The 22,105-nt window shown below is 30.7% G+C and overlaps 1 protein-coding gene across 1 annotated transcript; it reads right to left on the minus strand.

The window, feature by feature from the left end:
- Window positions 1-7,649: 7,649 nt before the first annotated feature.
- Window positions 7,650-10,055, minus strand: LOC111373914 (pectinesterase-like). The gene is made up of 3 exons (XM_022996511.1): window positions 9,698-10,055; window positions 8,967-9,569; window positions 7,650-8,580 (listed from the first exon to the last, which is right to left on the minus strand). Exons 1-3 carry the CDS (start codon window positions 9,990-9,992, stop codon window positions 7,892-7,894), a joined length of 1,587 nt encoding a protein of 528 aa, XP_022852279.1. The 5' UTR covers window positions 9,993-10,055; the 3' UTR covers window positions 7,650-7,891.
- Window positions 10,056-22,105: the final 12,050 nt, after the last annotated feature.

The following is a 22,105-nucleotide window of genomic DNA, read 5'->3' on the forward strand; positions in this document are numbered from 1 at the left end:
GGTCAAGTCAGGTTTGGGTGGTCGGAACAGTGTCCAGGGACTACACAAATCAATCAGTCAATAAAGGGGGAGGAGGATATATAAACTTGTTATGGAGTGCTATCTATTGAGAGTTTCATTACCTTTGCCTCTGGCCAATCTTTGGGTATTTATAGGTGGTATGAACCGTGGGATGTGGAACACGTGTATACATCTGACGGTATGAAGCGTCTGCTCATAGGCGTCAATCAGCCGCGCTTGTAGAATGGGCGGACAGTGTGTTTCCCCCGAGTTGAATTGACATAAAATTGATAAGTCACATCAAATAGCTTTATGGGGGACGTCAAATCAATTTAAACCTTATATGTAGAGCAAATCTTAAATTGGCAGCGAATCTTCTAACGGGGGTCCACTTGAACCCGACCTCGGAGACGGGACACTTCAACAGATCAGTGACAGGAATCGGTGTACCACTTTGGAGAAGCTTCGGGAGGTCGGAGTGGTGAGAAGCTTCGGGAGGTCGGAGTGGTAAGAAGCTTCGGGAGGTCGGGGTGGTCTATTTGATTTCACCGGCTTCGGAGTGGCGAGATGACACTTCGATACCTCGGTACCGAGGCTCATAAAAATGAGGCGTAACACATAGTACAAGTATTTATAGTTCAAACTTGACGAGAGAAGATTATAAAGTTTAAACACGCGTTAAAGTACAGCAAATCTATGCATGAGTAGAAAAGATTAAAGAGTTTGGATACAGTTTAAATTACAACAATTGAAGCCTTGTTAACTATATGTGGGGAGGTTTATATTCTTGTGAAGAACCTCATCCCTTTAACAACTTCGGAAGTGAATGATCATAACTAACTACTTTACGTACATTGTTTCACTAAATAAGATAATTTAATTTATTTATTTTTTTCAAGAACTATAGCTATAGATTTAACTTCAATTTATTCGCTATTTTTTAGTTTGTACAAATGATTGACGAGAAGAGATAAAATCAAGATATAGGAAGAAAATGAAACAGTCCTACTCTAGTTTATGTAACGTAGTCTTTAAGCAGAACAAATGTGACGAATATTTTTTAAAGGATGATTATGGTTAGAACGAGAAAGAGTGGAAAAGCATTTGAATTGCATTTAGGAAAAGAAAAGGTGATTTGTTGTTTATCAATCCCATAAATCTTCCAACTCAAGTCATTGATGTCCAAAACGTTTTGATTAGTCCATTCCATCAATTAGAAGTTCTATACAAATATTAAACATATCATCGTCAATCAACACAATCATGTTGTGACAAGTAGGGGAGAAAAATAATCCAGCAATTAACCAATGATAAATCAAATCATGTCTTTCAATGATAATTGACCGATGACTTCATTTTATTTTAGTTCAATTTTATTTTACTTTTCCTTTTTTCTTATATATATAAAAAAAAAGATTGAACCCCATCCTTGAGAGCTCCCACCGTTCCGCCCTTGGAGCTTTGTGAGGGAGGTAAATCGAAAGATGCGCCCCAAAAGGTCAAGGAACAAGAATTGTCTGTATACTGTGCCTACAAGGAGTCCAATTCCATATTTCAAGAATCGAACCCCCCCACCTGCGACTGTTAACAAGGTATGAGATAACCTTACTCATGTCCTTTGCACCACTGAACTATGCTCCGAGTGGCTACTTTTCCTTTTTTCTATTTTGAGCGAGGAGGGGAGTACCTATCCTAGAACCATTGACCTCATTTATGAAAAGAAAAATTCCTAAACATTTACATTTTACTTTTATTTAGGTAAAGAGAGCATCTTCCGCTCTACCTTGCATTTTTTTTTTTTTTTAATGTATCAAAGTTATAATTAGATTAACTACCTGAAGATTCATTTCTAGAATATGATTTTTCTTTGGCAAAAAAAAATCACATCATGATGATTTTGTTATCATATTTGAAATAAAACTTTAAAAAAATGGAATTATTTCACGCTAACTCAACAATATGTTTTTTCTTTAATGATGATTTGAAATAAATCGTATTTAAGCTTTTTAAAAAAGGATTATCATGCTAACTCAACAATACTTTATTGTTTTAGGAATAAAATTATTCAAATATTAAGACGGCAAAAAGTGCATTAGTTTTCTAAAATAGACCCGTAGAATAATTTAAGCCATGCAATTGCATTAGTTGTGTGGATGTATCTATCAATGCACTAGTTGTAGCTTAAAGGTCGTGTGACTAACCTCTCACATCATCTTGCATAAGGGTGCCTTAAATTTTGTAGTAATGTAAATAATTTGATAATTAACGCTAAAGCCCTGTTTGATATGCCTCAGAAAATGGAAATTAAATTCCATTTCTCACTTTTTGACATGTTTTATGGTAGAAATTTTTCATGAAATTTTTTTTCCCTAAACCCGTGCCACATAAGCATTTTCTTGCTTTTCGATGAAAAGCAATTCCCACCAAAATGGTGGGAATTGTAATTCCAACTTTTTCAGGTTTTATTTATTTATTTATTTATTTATTTTTTTTTTTTTTTGCAATTGAAAAAAATTCTAGAAACAATTGTAAAAGAGGATATTCCTTAAATTAACCATTTCCATGTAAAACTAAGACAAACGAACAACAAAAGATAGATGATTTTTTGAATGATTTTTTTTTCCAGTGAAAACAAGTTCTAAGAACAATTATAAAAGAAGATATTCCTTAAATTGATAATTTCCTTGAAAAATTAAGCCAAACGAATACCCAAAGACACATTTATTTCAACATTTTTCAGGTGGAAAATTATACTAATCAAACACTATTAATTGACAATTTTCAGAAAAATAATTTCTAGGCAATTCAATTTCCTAAAATTCGTTTTCTTTCCATCTAAATTTCATCTTTACAATCAAACGTATCCTAAAATTAGCCTCGCTTCTGGTTCCACGTCATAGTTTAAGTTTACCATCTTCAAAAGTGAGGAACAAAAATAAATTCAGATTAAATCTTTTAGGTGATATATGATGCACAGTATACACACCGACAGAGTCATGATCATAGTAGCAGTATTTGTTATTGTCAATTATGCAATAATAATTATTATTGTTAGACTTTCTAACCTTCTCAGTTTAGTAAAAGCATAAATTCTTTTGTCTAAACATATGCAGACATAATTATTATTGTTAGACTTTCTAACCTTCTCAGTTTAGTAAAAGCATAAATTCTTTTGTCTAAACATATGCAGTAATGTCTGCGATGTCAAAATACTGTACAGCGACAGGATACTTTCAAAAGAATCTATATTCCCTGTCTCTTATTATTTAGATACATCCCTTCTTCATTGCTTAAAAAAGCTAGATACAGCCCCCTCAGGGTATATTCCAATTGGCAAAGATGAGAGCGCTTCAAGGCTAGCAGATCAGAGGTCTTGAGTTCGATTCCTGGAAGGCTCTTGGAAGGCAGATATTCTCCTGGAAGGCAGGAGCTCTACTGGAAGGTAAGGTGCAAAGATGGAAAATACGATTTGCTTGGCACTTTGGCAGATCAGTTGGGAGGGCTTTTGAGCACTGGTTAGTTTGGCGCACAACCTGTGGTTTAACCTGTCTGCAACTTGAGAGGCCAAGGTGTAAACTCCAGGATTTAGTCACTGTAAGGTGGATGCCTGGATATTAAAAAAAAAAAAAAATGCTAGATACAATTTGTCTTTGGGTAAAAAACCTAGTGGACTGTGGATCCTTGAAAAATACACCTTGCTCATAGAAATTTCCTAAACATTAAATTTATTCTTTTAGTCCTTCAAAATAACAATGTGTACCATGTTCGCCCCAAATAACAAACGGATTTACGATATGACTTCATTTGCAGCCCAAGAACCAAAATCCTCCCTGACTTACCCATGGCACATTGCCCATTCACTTCGTTAAGGGGTAGTCATTTTATCTAAGTGATACAAGAACATAGGCTAGATGATGAAATAGGAAGACTTTTTCGTCCATTTTTCCTACTACAATTGCCTCCAAATATTATTGGTTTTCTTGCAACATGAGATTGAATACCTATTAATGAGGTGATTATATATATATATATATATATAAAAGGGGTATTACTAGCACCTTTTCCTCCAACATGGTTAAAATCGCAGTATAAAAAAGCTTGTTGGTCCATGAATTATGCACCTTTTGCGCACAAAGTCCTTAAACTTTAAAATATATATTTTTAGTCTTTCAACTTAACGATATTTACCTCATTGTTCTTTCCATCCCAAAAAAATATGAAGTACCTCCAACGTAGACAACGAAAAGATTGTGTGGACTGTAGTATTACTTCTATGCATTTATTAGATGCATAAACTCATCATATTTATATATTTAAATGAACTACTTAGTTTTTATTTCTACAATTTCAAAGACATTTCTCACAATTATGATCTAGTTATCATATTTGAAACACATTGTGTTTGTAGTTTTAAAATAAACTATTTATTCATGCTATCTCAAAAATATTTTAATTCTTTTATGAATACGATTAATCAATAATTAATTTTGTGAAAAAGTACATCAGCTTTATAAAAGGACTGGTCGAAAAGTTTAAACCATGCAACTGCTTTCTCTTTGTAGTAGCCCATTGGAAAATATTGTGTGGGGGTATCTATCAATGCACAATTCGTAGCTTATTGGTTATCTAGTCATATTCGTGGGAGTAACCTCTCACATCATCAGGCAAAAGTGATGTAGAATAGATGGCTGAGTGGGAAGAATAGTTGAACCGAAAAGGAAAAAACAATAAATTGCAAATTTGACATTTAAGTGATAAGTGTATTTTGTACACTTATCGAGACCAGTAAATTGGAGTATTTGTTAATGATTTGAATGAGTTATGTGTTAATTATGTTTATTAGATTAAACTCAATGCAAATGGGTGGAACTGGAAGAAATGAACCAAAAAAGAGCAAAAATGAAATAAATTCAAAGTATAGGGACCAAAGTGCAAGTATCCAATGATTGATTTGGACCACAAAAGCTAGTTTGAAGATTGATAGGAGTCAATTGAAGTCAAAAGAGAATTGGATATGATCAGAATATTACCATAAATCGACTTCCAATCATACAAGATATCTTCTAGATTTTTGGTCAACTTGAAACCCATTGTCGATAGGAAACGTTAGAATTGAAAAAATTTTACTTCTAGAAGAATTGTAACTCTTTAAATTATCTTTCCAATATACTTTAAATCACATCAATCGGACATCGAAAGAAAAAGTTATGATCAAAATATCGAAAGCTGTGCAAAAACAAAATCATGTGCGCACGAAGGCTATTTTCTATATTTGATTAAAACTCTTCTTGAAGGCAATTTGAACATGAATTTTGATCTAATTTCGTCATATAAATACAAGACATGGGCAACAATGGAAAAAACCTCTCTTACCTCTTCATACACTAGTTTCATCAAATTCATCAAGAACAATGGATCAACTAATATATTTTGAGAGATGAAATCAAATTCTAGCAAGGAATTGAAGTTCAATTACATCAGGATTTTGAAGAATTCAACTTTGAATTTGAAGATCAACATCTTTTGTATTCTTTCATGATCCTGGTGATATTTTTCTATTATTCTTCTTGTAATTTATATATTAATATGCTAGGTTAGATCCAAGTTTGTATTGGATGAAGATGAACCATATTTGTTATTTATTTCTAATTCAAGGTTAGTAGTTTAGTTTAATTCTTGTTTTTCTTGATTAATTTTGCATGCCCATTGCATTATTTAGTTGACTGGCTACCATTTAGATAATTAGCTGCTTGTTGTAGTATTGAGAGACTAACAATAGATTTAAAATACAGCAAAATTAACATATGTATAATAGATGTTAGGAATAACATTTATCATGTGTGCAATTATATAGATAATCTAAAATTTTATGAGTTCTAACCATTCGAATTCGAACAAGGAATAGATTCGAGTCGTGGTTAGGATAGATTTAATTTATTTTGGAAAAGAAAATTATATATCATAACTTTATTGATTGTCAAGAACACGTGAACAAAACTCAATTATGAATCAAAAATTGAAAACGCTAGCAATAGGCAAAGTTGAAATCCAATACAATCATTCATAATTTGATAAAAGCCGAATTTTTTTTGGTTTCGTAGAATACTTTAGCATAAATAAAATCAAAATCTCTCTTTGGTTTACATAACTTGAATTCCATACGAAACTAGTAAATTTCAATTGAATTTATTCTATGTGGGACGATACTCTCAACTCATTCAAATCTATTACTTGTCAACAATTCCATACGTTTACGAATTTCACAGGAACATCAAACTTCAATTTTGGACTTGACACCTTTTCGGAAAAGAGAACGATGAGCTAGACTGAACGTACATCTTTATCTTGACATGCAATGGATTTTAGCCATCCGAGTTCATTTAGAACTCGAAAGCTATTTTTTAAGCTTTTATGCTATTTTCGTTATTAGTTTATTTCAATTTTTTTTTCAATTTTAGTTTTTTAAGACTAGATTTTCATGTAAACCTTTAAAAATAAAGCTTTAATTCTTTGTTTTTGAGCATCTTGACATTAATAAAACATTGTGAGTTTAATTTCTATTATATGGTGGATTCCAATTTTTTGTGTTCTTAATGTTTTTACTTGAATTTCTTGTTTCACACTGCATTAAAAAGGGTATCTTGAATTTTGTTTTAAATATTAATTGTAACCAGCCTCTAGCTAATTCTATTTTAGTCTTAGAATTTACTATTTTCGTAAAAGTCAAATTTTATCATTTGTGCAATGCATAATATAGACCGACAAAGTTACTTTCGTCAATCACATCACAGTTATTATCCATTACGTAGTTATTAATGTTTTTAGACTTAATTTAGCATGGAAGTTTAATTTCTAACCTTTTTATTTTAAGCAAAAGCTTCAATTAAGTACTTTTATCAGAAAGTAAGGTCCCCTAGCATTGACTTTCCTACTTGGTGTGTGTGTATGTCGGCTGAATCATCAATGAGGAGGACGCACCACCCAACATAAATATTCAGTAAGGCAGGCGCACCAAGTGGATGGTGCTCGTGGTGCGTCCAATGTCGAGGAGCCACCTCAGCGGATGGCCCCCGAGGTGTGTGGTGGGCCACCCGTGGAGGTGGCGTACCTTGATAGGCTAATCGCACCACCGACCGAAAATTATCTCGTGTATGTTTGTGTGTGTTGGGGGGGGGGGGGTTATAAATCCAGATTTTATTTCCTAATTTTATTTTTTTGGGTATGTTTAGCTGTCCTTGTTATAAGTTGTACTAATATTTTAATATGCTTCAACTTTGATATGTATTCTTTCTTTTTATTATCATGAATGAAATGTTGGGATGTGATGTACAAATGATGAAGTTGTTAAAGAGGTGTCGGCCTAATTGGGATGTCAAATTATTCCTACTACTATTTTATTTTATTTTTTCTAGCAATCTTATGGAAAAATATATATTAGGAAAGAGAAAAAATTATTTACTGTATTTGATTACGTTAGTAAAATGAGTTTATATGTTTTTTATGTCCATAAATCCGGGCTCAAGCTGGTTTACGCCCTTGAATATTTTGTTTTAAGAATCAAGAAATGAAAAAACTAGTTTGTCGGTTGTTAAAATATCAATATGCAAAAAATAAAATAAATAATTGTAAAAACTCTAATCAGAAGAAGATATTACATAAAAATATATTATCCATTTTTTCACATAAACATGACACACTGAAAATTAGGCAATACATTAAAACAGTTAATTCGCCAAGCTTTGATGGGAGGAATACATAATCTACTTCACAAACATTTCGATCTAATCTTGCCTGTACAAGTTTAAAACAAGAACAGATTTTAATTTATGCAATTGCAATTTCAAATTCCTGCATTGAACTTGAATCTTTTTATTAGAACCAACCCTTTAACTTAGAGGCCAGCATTGAAGGTGACACCTGTAGAGGGCAACCAAGATGTTCCACCAATGAAATTAGCGACGGTGAATCCGGAGGCTTCTGGCCTTCCAATGACATGAAAACCCGGCCAATTTACTCTTCCAGAAGTTCCGGCCCCAGGGCCGATGTTTTCGAATTCAGCGAAATAGAGTGTTTTGTATCTGGAACCACTGGCTCCTGGCCACTCCACCCAACCCTGGGTCGAAATTGCGGCATCAATTGTAGATTGCATCACAACTGCTCTGGAATAATCTTTCCAGGGCCGTCCCAAGTATGCACTTTTTGCAGCAGAAGAATCTGATCCTCGGCTGATCCTGCAATTTTGGACAGAGAATCCAGTGTTCTGTCCAGGGTCGGACCGGCCGCTAGCCAGGATCACTTCGTAGGCCCCGCCACTGCCTCGCTGCTGAAAAGCCAAGTTACAACTCTGGAATACAGCAGCAGCATTCCCGAATATGAAGTCCACAGTACCATATATGTCACATTCACGATAAAATTGGCGAAGAGAATACGCATATAGTGTGTCCTGGTAACCCACCAAGCTGCATCTGTACAGCACGGCGTGGTCTGAGGCAACTGTTAGCGCCACTGCTTGTCCTGCTTCATGCCCTGCCGTGTTTTGAAATCCAATGTCTCGAGCAATAAAGCCATCTCCACTAATTGCTGACAATAAAGAAGAATATTATAATCAACGTAAAAACAGTATATTTGTTGAAAAAATAATATTATTTTTTATCATTCATTTCCTAATCAGTTAAAAATCACCATAACAACGCTAAAGTGGCGGCTATTATGCGTGAAAATTTCATAAACACACCATACTAATTAGTCGTTGTTAGAAACTAGCTAGGTGTCTTATGTTTAATATTTATTGTACATGTATAAAAGGAGAATAATTTCGTTGGTGCTTGCAAGAATTTAGACAGGAGAAATTTATAATTTTTATGTACGAAAGGGTACTTCCGTGCAAAAGATATTAGGTAAAAAGACAAGTCAATTTGTTTATCACTCTCATGCGCCTCAGAGAGAGAGAGAGAGAGAGAGCTCACTAAATGTTGCAGACCCTTGAAGGGACGAGCCTCCACCACCAACACTACTACTCCCAGTAATGATGGTTGAGTATTTTCCATCTCCAATTAAGGTAATTCCATCCTTATTGGTGTTAATTTTCTCACTGTAAACTCCAGATTTAATATGTATCACGAATCGGCTTCCTGTTGCAGCCTGAATGGCCTCGGAGATTGTTTTATAGTTTCCCGTTCCATCTTTCGCAACAACAGCATTTGCTTGTATTTCTGTACTTTGAAGCAGTTTCCTGTCTCTGGCTGATATCCAACTAGGGAATATATGTTCCTCCATCAGACGTCGGCCTGAAGGAGTTTTGGTTTTTGGATTTCCAGTGATTCGGTTCACCAGGGCAAGTGAATTACTTCCCAGTTGTGAAAGAAGCTCCATTTTCTTGGAAATTTCAGCCATGAACACATTTGTTGGAGCATGAGCCTTTGCTTCATCCTTGCAACTTTGCTGAAATGTCAAGGCAGCACTCAGCCATGTCTGGATGTCATGTTTATGTTTTCTTGGTGATTCCTTGATTGCGTCAAATGCTTGGTTGAGTCTTTTGAGCGACATTTCCATCAGCTCATGACAATAGTCTACATACATTCATCAAAAAAGGAAAAGATGATAAAGAAGTTATATGAGCTCAAAAATCGAGAGTGTTTGTGTTTCGTCGAAATAAAAGGAAATTGTAGTATGGAGAAGAAAAATAAGTTAAACATACCCATAGCCATTCGGGCAAGTTGGGCTTCTTGAGAGACAAAATGGACACTGAGTTGCTCAAAGTTAGAAACAGGCAGCTTGGATTCAGAAATTGTCTTGTTAACAAGAACAGACATGAATTCAGCTTGATTTCCCGTGCCTGATTCTGTAAGGGTTTCTATACACAAGCTTGGATGTCTTGTGAACCCACATTGATTTCCTATTTCCTCATCAAAAGTGATTTTGGCAGACCAGGACACACTACTTAAACTTAATATAACTAGTACGCAAAACATTAGCCATTTTTGAGTTGCCATTTGCCAAAATATAAATTAATTTAACTAGAAAATGTATTCAAAGTAGTATTTGTCGTGAGTAAAATGTGGGAATTTGCTCAGGGTTTTATAGGGAGGGTTCTAGGCCATGCATGTTGAACATTTTGTGAGTTAGGTCGGATGTCAACTTCTTTGAGTTTGATACACTATTCTTCTAACCACTTCAGTGTGGATAACCAAACATCACTTTTTAATTATTTTTATTAGAAACTCCTCACGACCACTTTATTGTGAATTATCAAATTACTTGGCCTAATTCCTCACACCACACTTCATTGTGGATGAGCTAAAAAGTCCTTAATTAGTTAAATTTTAGTGAAAATTTTATTATCGAGAATTCCAAGTTTTAAAAGTCATGAAAATGATAGACTAGTGTGTCGAATTCGTTGTTTCTTAAATTATGAAAACTCAAATCAATTCAAGAAAATGAAAATCAAAGAACCCTTAAAGAAACCTATAGGAATTTCTTTTCATAAAAAACTATCCTCGGTGTTTCTTGAATGAACTGATCAGCTGGAGAAAAATAAAGATCTAGGAACCATACATCATATTTCAATCTAATTTCGACCCTTAATTTAAATTTTTCTTTCACATAAGGATTTCACAACTTAAAGTTGATTAAATTGTAAACCTGGGCAACTTATAATCAAGTCAAGAAACGTACATCAAAGGGTGGCTGTTATTATCTTAAGTGGACCAAATGAGCTTAGGCAAGTTGCATTTTGTTGGATGGTTTCATCCAATAGCATAAAGTGACGTATAAATTCTGATAAATACTAATCCATAGAGATTTTTAATTATTAAAACAACAAGCAGGGACTATTTTACATTAGAAATATATAGCTTTCATGTGTTTCAAGAAAAAAGAAAAGAAATATAGCTTTCAGCAAAAATTTTAACCTAAAATAATATGACGTTTGCTAAATTAAATGTGATGAAATCATCTGTAAATTGCTTAATAATGATAATCTACTGCTATCTTTTCTATTTTCCTATTTTATTTTGATTCAATATATTTAATTAATGAATTTTGGCTACTAAGGCTCCACATTATCAAAAAAACAAAAAGAGATTATATTGGATCCAACTTTAAACCTAATTGTTGAAATTCACCTTTAAGGCATCATTTGGATGATGGGAAATTGAATAAAAAGTGCTGAAAAGAAGTCTTTAGAGGTTTTCAATATTTTACAACGCATAATAGTCATTCTCCAAAAGGGGCAAAAGGAAGAGAAACTAAATCATTTATCTAAGTTTCACGTTTAAGTTTTAACCTTATATTAATTGATTCGTCGTCTAGTAACAACTAAAATACAATGGATTATGCAAGAAAATTTCAATCCCTAATATTCTTCATATTAAGCACTCTTTTTCTATCAAGTCGTCATCGAATGGGGACGCAAATGCTGGCCTCCCATTCGAAAAAGCAACAGGATAAGGGAAGATAGGAAGAAGTTAATGACTAACAAAGCACAATTAGGTCATGCTTCTAAGTCCATTATTGGACTGTTATATTCATTTTTGAGAATTTCTATAAATAATTCCAGATAATTATAATAGATTGTCAAGGACAGTTTCAAAATTTTTATTTGGAAAAAATTCCAAGTGAAAAACTATTTTTTATTTTTTTTAATGTGCAGTTAAAAAGTAGGGAATATTATGAATCCTATAGGAAGTATGGTTAAATATTGTTTTGGAAATAAATAATATTTAAAAAATCATTCCAAAAAAACCACTAAGCACACAGTAGAAGAGATGCAAGAGCAAAAGCTATCACAAAAAAAAAATCTTATTTAACACGGATATATGTTCATTGAAAATAATTGTTTTGAGGACATTAGTTTTTGAATGATAATTCTCCATCAATTCGTGAGTATAATGTGTCCCAACATATGAATCAACCTGGGGAAACTCAAATTCAGGCCCAAAAAATAATCATTCAATTTTAGAAATTACAACACTCGTTTGCCAAATTTTGAAGTCAAATGGTATTCTTTACACACTTGAAAAAGAAGTAATAAAAACTTGATGCCATTTGTAATTTTTTAAAAATTGGAGACCGTGATTGCAATTAGTTATTTATTGTTTCTTTTCTTTTCTTTTTATTTTATTTGAATGGAAGGCAAAATTGTCCAAAATTGGTGAAAATGATGTTCAGCGCCAATAAATGTGGAAATAGGGGCAAAAATGTCAAAAAATGAAAAGCATGGACATTTTCCACAATAGACATGAGAGGTAGGAACATTTTGTGTCAATTACCCTTAACTTTATAATTAAATGTATTCAAAGTGTTTTAATTTTCAATATATAAAAACAATAAAATAATCTAAAGCAAAGTTAGTTAAAATAAAAAAATAATAAATACCTTTTAAAAGTAGTATAATTAATTGTTAAATATAAAAAGCTTAATTGAATGCTTCAAAATTTTAACTATATAAGTCTTTAAATACTCTTTGAAGACAGAAAATCATTTTAAGACCCTCATATCAAGTTTGCAAAGCTTTTGTCGTGTTCAGTCACCATCTTGCCATGTGTCCCACAATTCTCAAGATTCTCCCTTGCAATAATGCTGCAGATGTTATCCTTAATCCAAAATTATTCACTTCTCGTTTGGCTCCATTTTGTGGTAATAAAAATGAGTAGAATGGTGTTTTTTTAAAAAATGAATGATTGAAAAAGAAAGAAAAAATTTCGATTTATATGTAATATTATTTTATGAAAAATTATTTAGTTGAAAATAGAAAAGAGAATAATAAAATATAATGGAATTAAAATTAATGGGGGCCAAACGAGAGCGATTTACTAACACTATTTATAACTTATTTATAATTGATCAAATTTATTATTTATTTACGGATTTAGTTCGAGTCATTAGTCTATTTATTTTTCCACTATTTATTTCTATTCCTTTATAATTTAAATCATTTAAAAAAAAAAAAAAATCAAACACGAGTTACGTTTAGTTCTTGGTAGTCTTTCTAATTCCTTTCCTAACTTAGTTTCTTTAATTATGGCCGCTTTATTTATCATCTAAGTACTTGAACTTCATAGCTGATGTTATTGACTCCGAACTAACTAATCCTCGTAAAATTTTACATGGTTCAATATTTAATTAAAATAATGATAATTCTCATTAATAATTAGTCCTTATGTATTAATATATTAACTAGGACAAATCTAACAAAATGTATTAATAAGTTAGTTGTTACGTTTTGTTCCTAACTACAAGTGATAATGCTGGGAAGGACCTCAAAAGGAAATTTGACCTTTGGAGTTTTCCTCTCCATGTCATATCATTGTCCACTTCATCTGATGTTTTCCACAATAAAAAATCTTACAAATTTTCCGGATGCCATCTCTGAAATTCGGAATTCTAAACAACATTTGGATCCATATATCCAAATAACAAAAAAATTTAGCATAAATAAATGATTAAATAGAATGATTAAAAAAAGTGTTATTGATTATTTATAATAATAATAAGCCCTAAACTTTGCAAAATAATTAAAACTTAACTTGTCATCGAATTTAATTAGTTACATTTTTTTTCTTCCCTATTTCCAAGTACATAAGTATTGAATTCCTGTTGACATAATATACAGGAAAATAGTGGTAAACAAAAAAATCGCAAATCGATACCACAATTTTGAAAGCATTTGTTTGTTCCCCGTGGTTTAGGATTTCATAGCTTCCAAAAATCAAACAATTTGACTATTGAAATCTAAATGAACCAAACCATTTGAAAATAGTTTCCTAATATGTATTATTGTCTCTTTACGAAAATGATGATTTATTTATGATAACATTTTTTTATATAAAAAATGGAATGAGAAGCTTAAATTTTATGGTCAAATGTTGTATTGATTTATCGGTTTAAGCTTGATTTAAGCTTATATTGTAATGTTTATATTTAAAATATTTTAATTTATGTTATGAAATTTGAGAAAAAGAGAAGAGAATACGAAAGTAAATAAAATTTTTGTATGTTTTATTAAGAACAAATGCCCTATATTTATATATAAAAATCAGGAATACAACGATAATAATTTTTAGGACTACAGGAGTACAATTGTTATTCACTAATAAACTTACCATTTACAATACTCCTCTTGAATGATACATTACAAAATATTTGTTTCATTAAAATCTTATTTGAAAATCCAGTGAGATAAAACATAAGCAAAGGAAAGAAAGTAAAATTATTTCCCCTGATGTTAATCATTAAAAATCTTGGAGTTGACGCATTCCAATATTGTGAACCAATAGTGCTTTTGTAAATAAATCAACCACATTGTCACGTAAACGAATTTATTGAACATTGATGTCGTCATTATTTTGAAGCTCATATGTATGAAAAATTTTCGAAAAATGTGTTTCATCATATCACCTTTGATATAACCTCCTTTAAGTTGAACAATACAAACTGCATTATTTCCATACAAAATTGTTGGACGATCTTTTGTTAAAGTTAACCCACATGATGCATGGGTATAATGAATCATATTTCTCAACCATACACATTCTTGACATACTTAATGGATTGTAATAATTTCAGAATGATTTGAGAATGTTGCTGTCAATGATTGTTTCATAAATCTCAATGATATAAGTCTCTGCTTGACTCACATTCTTTCAAAAATTACATTTCTAAACAATGAATTGATATCATTTCAACCACACATTTTTCAATAAAATAATATTATATGCAAATCCAAAACTTTTCTTTATTTTTTAACCACACGTTTCCCATAATACACTATCTAAAAATGCATTCTCATGAAACTAATGTGGCTCAAACAGGGGCTAATTGTTTTTCACGTGTAAACACATATCCTGTTTGTAATTTCGCTTTATGTGGGTCAGAGAAATAACTTGCATCTGCATATCCCACTAAAGCAGATCCCGATTTTAGAAAACAAAAAAATCTCAAATTAATAGTACCCTTTTAGGTAGACAAAATAGATCTTTTTCATATAAAGTGATCAAACAACTATAGGGGATGCCAATGGATGTGCGTTATCCATATAAAAGTGCTTTAAGACTTTTTCTATGTATGTAGATTAATGAACAAATAATTTTTCTGGGAAATGTTCAATCTTCAACTCGAAACAGAATTTGATTTTTCTCAAATCTTTCATTTCAAATTTATTTTTCAAATAATCCGTAATTTTATTGAGCTTTTCACGAGTTCTAATTAAATTAAATTATCAACATAAATAGTCACAATTGCAAAATTCAATATTTGTTTCCCTTATGAAAATATATTGACAGATATCGTCTTTTTTATAACCTTCCTTCAACAAATATTCGCTAAGGTGATTATACTAAATGTGTTCAAATTATTTCAATCCATATATACCTTGTTTGATTCCTGTTCTTTTCAAATTACATTTTCCTCTTCCTTCTTTTTAACCAAACATTTTTCAATAAAAATAATATTATACACAACCAAAAAATATTTTCTTTATTTTTAACCAAATATTCTCTATCAATATACTATTTCAAAATACAACCTACACAAAAATGGGGCTCAAACAAGCCAATAATGATATTTGCAATTTAACATGTATCATTTGTTCCTGACACTTTAAGTCCTTCGAAGACTTTCCTATATATGTCACTATCAAATGCACCGTACAAATAGATAGTTATTACATTCATAAGACGCATATCAAACTTTTGTGAAACGGTCAAAATAATTAAGAATCTAAAAGTAATAGTGTCCATTACGGGAGAATATATTTCCTCATAATCAATTCTTAGCCTTTGTGAGAAACTATTAGCTACGAGTTGGGCTTTGTATCTTGTAATTTCAATATATTCATTTCTGGTTCGTACAAAAACTCTTCTATCATACAAGGATTACATTTTCAGGTGTTCGAACTACAAGTTCAAACATTTTTCGTTTTTCTAAAGAATTCAATTCCACCTGTATGACTTTTTTTCATTTTGACCAATCATTTTTATTTTAACAGTCTTTAACTGACTGTGGTTCTGGATCCTCATTTTGCATATGATCAAGAAACACATTAAAGGAAAATATTGTCTATAACAATATTATTTCATTCCCATAATTTATGAGACGACATATAATTTATTGAAATCTCATTATTTTCAGACACTTGTGATTCTTCAAAAACCATATTTTCAATATTTGATTGATCAATATTTTTCTAATGTTACTTTTTCAAAGTTTTTTGTTTGTTGTTCTCTTGCACTTTTCTTTTGAGTTATAGAGTCTTTTGAACCAATTGGTTAACTATGTTTCTGACGTATTTGAGATTCATTTGTTACAGCAGATTCTCCTTTAGGATTATCAATTTTTGTTGAAATATTTTCTATTGGAATTTATGACTTTGTCACTTTTTTGTGTTAACAAATACATCAGGTAATTGATTTGCAATTCTTTGCAAATGAATGATTTTTTCAATCTCTTGCTCACATTGATTGTTGCGGGGATCAAAGTCAGATAGAGTCGTTTCATTCTAATAGATTTTACTTTATTTTTCAGGGCGTAATTTTTCCTTTTTTAAAGTTAGGAAAGTCATTTAATCAAAATGACAATCTGCAAAATATATAGTAAATAAATCACCCATTAAATATTCAAAATAACTAATAATAGATGATGAATCAAAACTCACACAAATCTCAAATTTTCATTGGTGACCCATTTTAGTACATTGTGGGGGTGAACTAGAAACTTGGACAACACAACAAAAAATTCGTAGATGAGAAATATTAGGTTAATAACCAAATACAAGTTAAAAAGGTGAATATTGATAATAGACAGTTAGTCTTATACGAACCAATGATGTAGTATGTAATTTGACATAACCCCAAATAGAAGTTGAGAGTTTTATTTTCATAAGTAATGGCTTAGTAATAATTTGTAGATGCTTAATAAATGATTTCGTTAAATCATTTTGTGTATGAATATGCACAACTAAATGTTCAATTACAATCCCATTTGACATAAAATAACCATCGAATGCTTATGATCTGAATTAGCATTGTCAAGATGAATAGTCTTGATTGAGTAAATGGAGAATTGTGCTCGTAATTTTATGATTTGAGAAAGTAGTCTAGCAAAAATTACATTTTTCATGAAAAGTAGGCAAACATGTGATCATCTAACAAAAGAATCAATTAATACCATAAAAAAAAACTAAACGGTCCACATGGTGGACATATTGACCTACATATATTTTCATGAAATCTTTCCAGGAAAGTTAGAAATTCAATATTGACCTTTGTAGTCGGAGATCTAATAACTAATTTGCCTTGTGAACAAACTACATATGGATAGTCATTAGGTAAAATAATCTCCTGGTTTTTTAAAGGACGTCCATGTGATTTGTTTATTATTCAACGCATCATTATAGCTTTTGGATGTCCAAGTCAATCATGCCAAAGTATAAATTTTTTTGAATCAACGAACTTCTAGTTTATGATAATATTTGATTCAACCATTTTTATAAATGTATAATACAGTCCAGATAGGAGTGCATGACGTTTTCTTTTATCTGCTTCTAACCAGATACAAAAGAAGTTATTTAAGATATTCAACATTATTTTCTTACATCGTCTCAATATAATATCCATTGCAATGATTATCTTTAAAATTAAGCAAATTTCTTCTGAATTTGCTAGAATAAAGTGCGTCGTTAATAAATAATTTTGTATTATTCAATAAACTAATACAAGTTCTTCCGGAGCCTTTATCGATATTTGGTGCACCTAATATTGTATTGATATTATTTTCAGCTAATGTTAAATCCAAAAATATTTTTCTATCTTGAAGAATTGTACGTATATTTGTACTATTAATCAAGCAGGTATTTTGACAGTCCATCATAAATATATTAATATAACAAAATAGATATATTTAAAAGGTTTGAATTTAAATTTAAAAGGGTAAACATGATTCAAGACTATAAAATTTACAATACATAAATTTAATTAATTATTTTTTTTTATGAAATGTAAAAACATATTTCAAACTAAATTTCTAAAATAAAAGGAAATACTAGAAACTTAGAAAATAAGCTAATCTATATTTTTCATCCGACCACCCTTGATTACGCTCAAAATATAATGCGGTAGTTGTAGTGCAGCTTTGGAATGTCGATAGGGAGATGAAAAAATCACTCAAAGAATCCAAAAATATTGATTGTCCTCTTGAAATGTGTAGTAGAATTAAATTTTAAAGAAATGAAATTAAGGTCAATGTCTTGAAATGGCAAAGCGTTAGAATTCCTTCAATTGGATTGGGTCAATCACATCAATTATTCATTTTTATAACTCAATTAGAGAATTTTCATCTCAACTCTCTAATTGAAGATTTAACGATAAAATCAATTTAATTCACAATTGTAATCCTAGAATCTAGACTTATAACACATTCAAACATTTTTATTGGAACAAGATCAAAGATCGACCATATACATCAATCATAAAACAGTAATCAATTCGTTAATAGAGTTATATTAAGATTAAAATTCAACAATTATTTAAATCATCCGATAGAAAGAGCATGACTAAATCTATAAAGGATTTGATAAAAGTTAAACCAATCTCAACAATAAGTGATTGAAATTGAAACTCAACAAATAATTTAATTTAAAAATAGAAAAAGCATAACTGAATCCATAAAAAATCTTGTAAATATTAAACCAATTTCAATGTAAATATATAAAAATGAAAATCTAAAGATTATAATATTTTAACAATGACAAACCAAAATACATGAAATAATAGATGTGAAATAACAAAATCCAAAGAATTCCTTCCTAGCTTCACCTCAACTTTAGTTCTTCAAGGAGTTTCTTGAGCTTCAAGATGAGAGAAATGAGTATAGGGGTGTTTCTCTTTCGGTCTGGGGTGATTTGGGCTTAAAAGTCGTAGGAGATTAAGTTACCATAAGTGGTTGGGAGGAATTAGGAAACCAGAAAATTCGCGGTATGCGGTCGCCGCATAGTTCACCAAAAATTGCCCTGTGATTCTCTAAAAATAACCATGCAGTCGCATACATTTTAAACTATGTGACCGCATAGTTATAATGTTTTCCCGTCAGACATCTTTTAGTATTTTGGCCATAAATTTTTCTTTCGATATCCGATTGAGGCAATTCAAAGTGTATCGAAAAACTAACAAAAACAGATACAAATTTGAAAGAATATAGCGCTTTTCCAATTCAAAAGTTTACTAGGTCAAAAATGGATCACAATCTCTGACTGAAAACCTAGAATATTCTTGTACAGTTTAAAATCGATTTATGAAAATATTATGGTCATATTTCAATTCTTATGACTTCTAGTTGCAACCAATTGACCCCTATCATTGTCAAATCATCATTCCATCCCTCATCTCATTTTTGGATTATATGCAACTTGGGCCCTAAACTTTCACTTGATTCCTTTTTGATCATTTTTCGCTCTTTTCCTTCTTAATTTCATTGTATCCATCCATTTACAACCTAAATCAAAATGGTCAATAATTCCCATTTAGATCAGCAAAGAAATATGTGACATTGAAATGAGTTATATCAATTGGACCATCATAATCAGCAAAATATATCTCAACTTTTTCATTTCTCTTTTATTTCACATTTAAAGCAACTTTCTTCATACTCCTTTTTGGCTATGCTAGTTTCATTTGTTTTGTGCATTTTGAAATTTGTTACCTTCTTGTTGATTATTTTGTCCATGATTTATTCCGTGTGCACATCCGCGTCCAAGTCCTTGTCTTGAATAACATTTGCTTCAGGCAATGGTACAAAACTAGTTGGATATAATCCATATTTTTTATCGGTAGCTTTGTTCAACTACAAGTAGACAAGATATGAGTTCTAAGTACCTTTTGGAGCCACACTCACGATATTGTTGTTGCAGAAGCACATTTGAGGTGTGAAAGGTGAAAAAAATTTTCTCCAACATATCTTCATCGGTGAGTTTTTCTCCACACAAGGTTAATTTTGAATATATTCTAAATAGTTCATAATTTTACTTAGTAACAGTTTTGAAATCTTACAAACGAAGGTGTATCCACTCATTGCGTGCTTTGAGGAGGACTATAGTCCTCTAATGATCAATCTTTCAGTTAATTTTTTCTAAATAACCTATGGATCTTTCTCAGTGAGATATTCAATTTTCAATTCATCGTGAAGATAATGACGAAGGAAGATGAGTGCTTTTGCACGATCCTACATGAATTCTTTGTTTCCTTCTTTTATTGTTTTCTCTCAAACTTTTTGAGATAAGATGGATATTGGTATTGAGTACCTATGATAGATAAACTTTGCCAAATATGTCAAGTGTAGCAAACTCAAGTTTTGTTATACTTTCTCTTTGATTAACTACACAATAAAGAAAAATATAATGAATTTCGAAAAATATGATTAAACACCACATAATGGTTAATCAAGTAATATCAAAAATGACATAAATTACATATTTTCCTTCAGAGATAAACACTAATTTAAAATAATATGTTCTTTGAAACATATGTTGCTTCGAGAGTACGTTGTATTTTACTAATACTTCTTCAAGAGTAATATGTCAATATTCTTTCTGGAATATTAAAAAAATATATAATTCTTGCTCTTCAAGAACAAATAATATTTTTCTAGAATATTTATAAATATATAGTTTATGCTCTTCACATGCAAATAATATTCTTCAAGAATATTAATTATATTGTTGTGTTACATCAAGAGCAACAACAAACTATTTTTAATAGATAGATTCGTAAGTATTAAATTATTAAATTATAATACATGTTAAAGGAATGAGAACATGATAATCATTCAAATGATAAACAAAAAAATAGATAAATAAATAAGACTTATATAATACATCTAACATGCAATGAACAATTCATAATGGAATTGAAAGGGTTATCAATAAAAGAAGAACCGAAACATGATAGAGCATGCAATAAACAACTTTGATTGGAATTGAAAATGTTGTTATATAATTCAAATTATGAAATATACATTTAGCTCTTATTTGATTTTCATTCTTTTAAAAATTCATTTTTATAAAACTCATTTTCAACATTTTTCAATATAATAATATTACACGTAAATCTAAAACTTTTCTTTAATTTTTAACTATATGTTCTTCATCAATCCATTATTCAAAATGCGTTATTTCTCCAAAAATAGGAATCAATCAAGGGCTTAATAAACCAAATTCTTGAATAAAAGTACAACTATGCACGTGGCATATAAATGTAAAATGTTATATAGTTCTAAAGTGCAGTTAAAAGAAAAAGTAAATGGCATAGGAAAACTTGTATATGGCAATGGGGAACAATACAAATTGAAGGTGGAAAATGTAAAGCACCGAATCCACTACACATATTTATTTATTTTTTTAAAGATTTGGAGTGTTACCAAAATTTTTCTTTTATAGTTTAAGCGGAATTTAACACTAATGTATACATTTTGATATTAAATCAATAAAGTGAATTCGGCAATTCAAAGTAACAATTTGAAGTTTATCTAACTTAAAATACTACGAACTAAATTGCCAATTGAACATGTTGAATAACTTAAATATCGAATCTACTAAAATAACATGAATGGAATTAAACATAAAATAAAATTATTCTTGAAATAGAAATTGGCAAAAAAATCCTATAACATAAATATGTTCTTCAAATGAGATTTCTTTGAAAATTATTATTTCTAGAAATTTTACTTGGCGACCCCATGAGTATTACTCTATGAATCCGCCATGCGTTCATTCGACCCGTTCTAATATGAAAATTTAATAAGAGTGAGTATTTCTTTTTTAAAAAAATACCCAGTACGAAAAAAAAGGTGCATATTTTTACTAACATGATATAATTATAAAAAATGACATGGCATACCAATATTTCTTAAATTTAGAGCAAACTGATCGCGACATCTAATAGCTCAAGGAATTTCATAAGAATCATTATAACCGTAGGATTTACATACTTGACTAAACGGTCCATCCCATAAGATTTAACATAAAAATCGACCCGAAGGCCTTAACATATTTCATGCCAAAATCTATAAAAAAAAAAAAAAAAAAAAACAAAAAAAAAAAATTAACCACTTACACATT

Source organism: Olea europaea, unplaced genomic scaffold (genome assembly GCF_002742605.1).
Source record: "Olea europaea var. sylvestris unplaced genomic scaffold, O_europaea_v1 scaffold1178, whole genome shotgun sequence".
Classification (NCBI taxonomy): Eukaryota; Viridiplantae; Streptophyta; class Magnoliopsida; order Lamiales; family Oleaceae; genus Olea; species Olea europaea.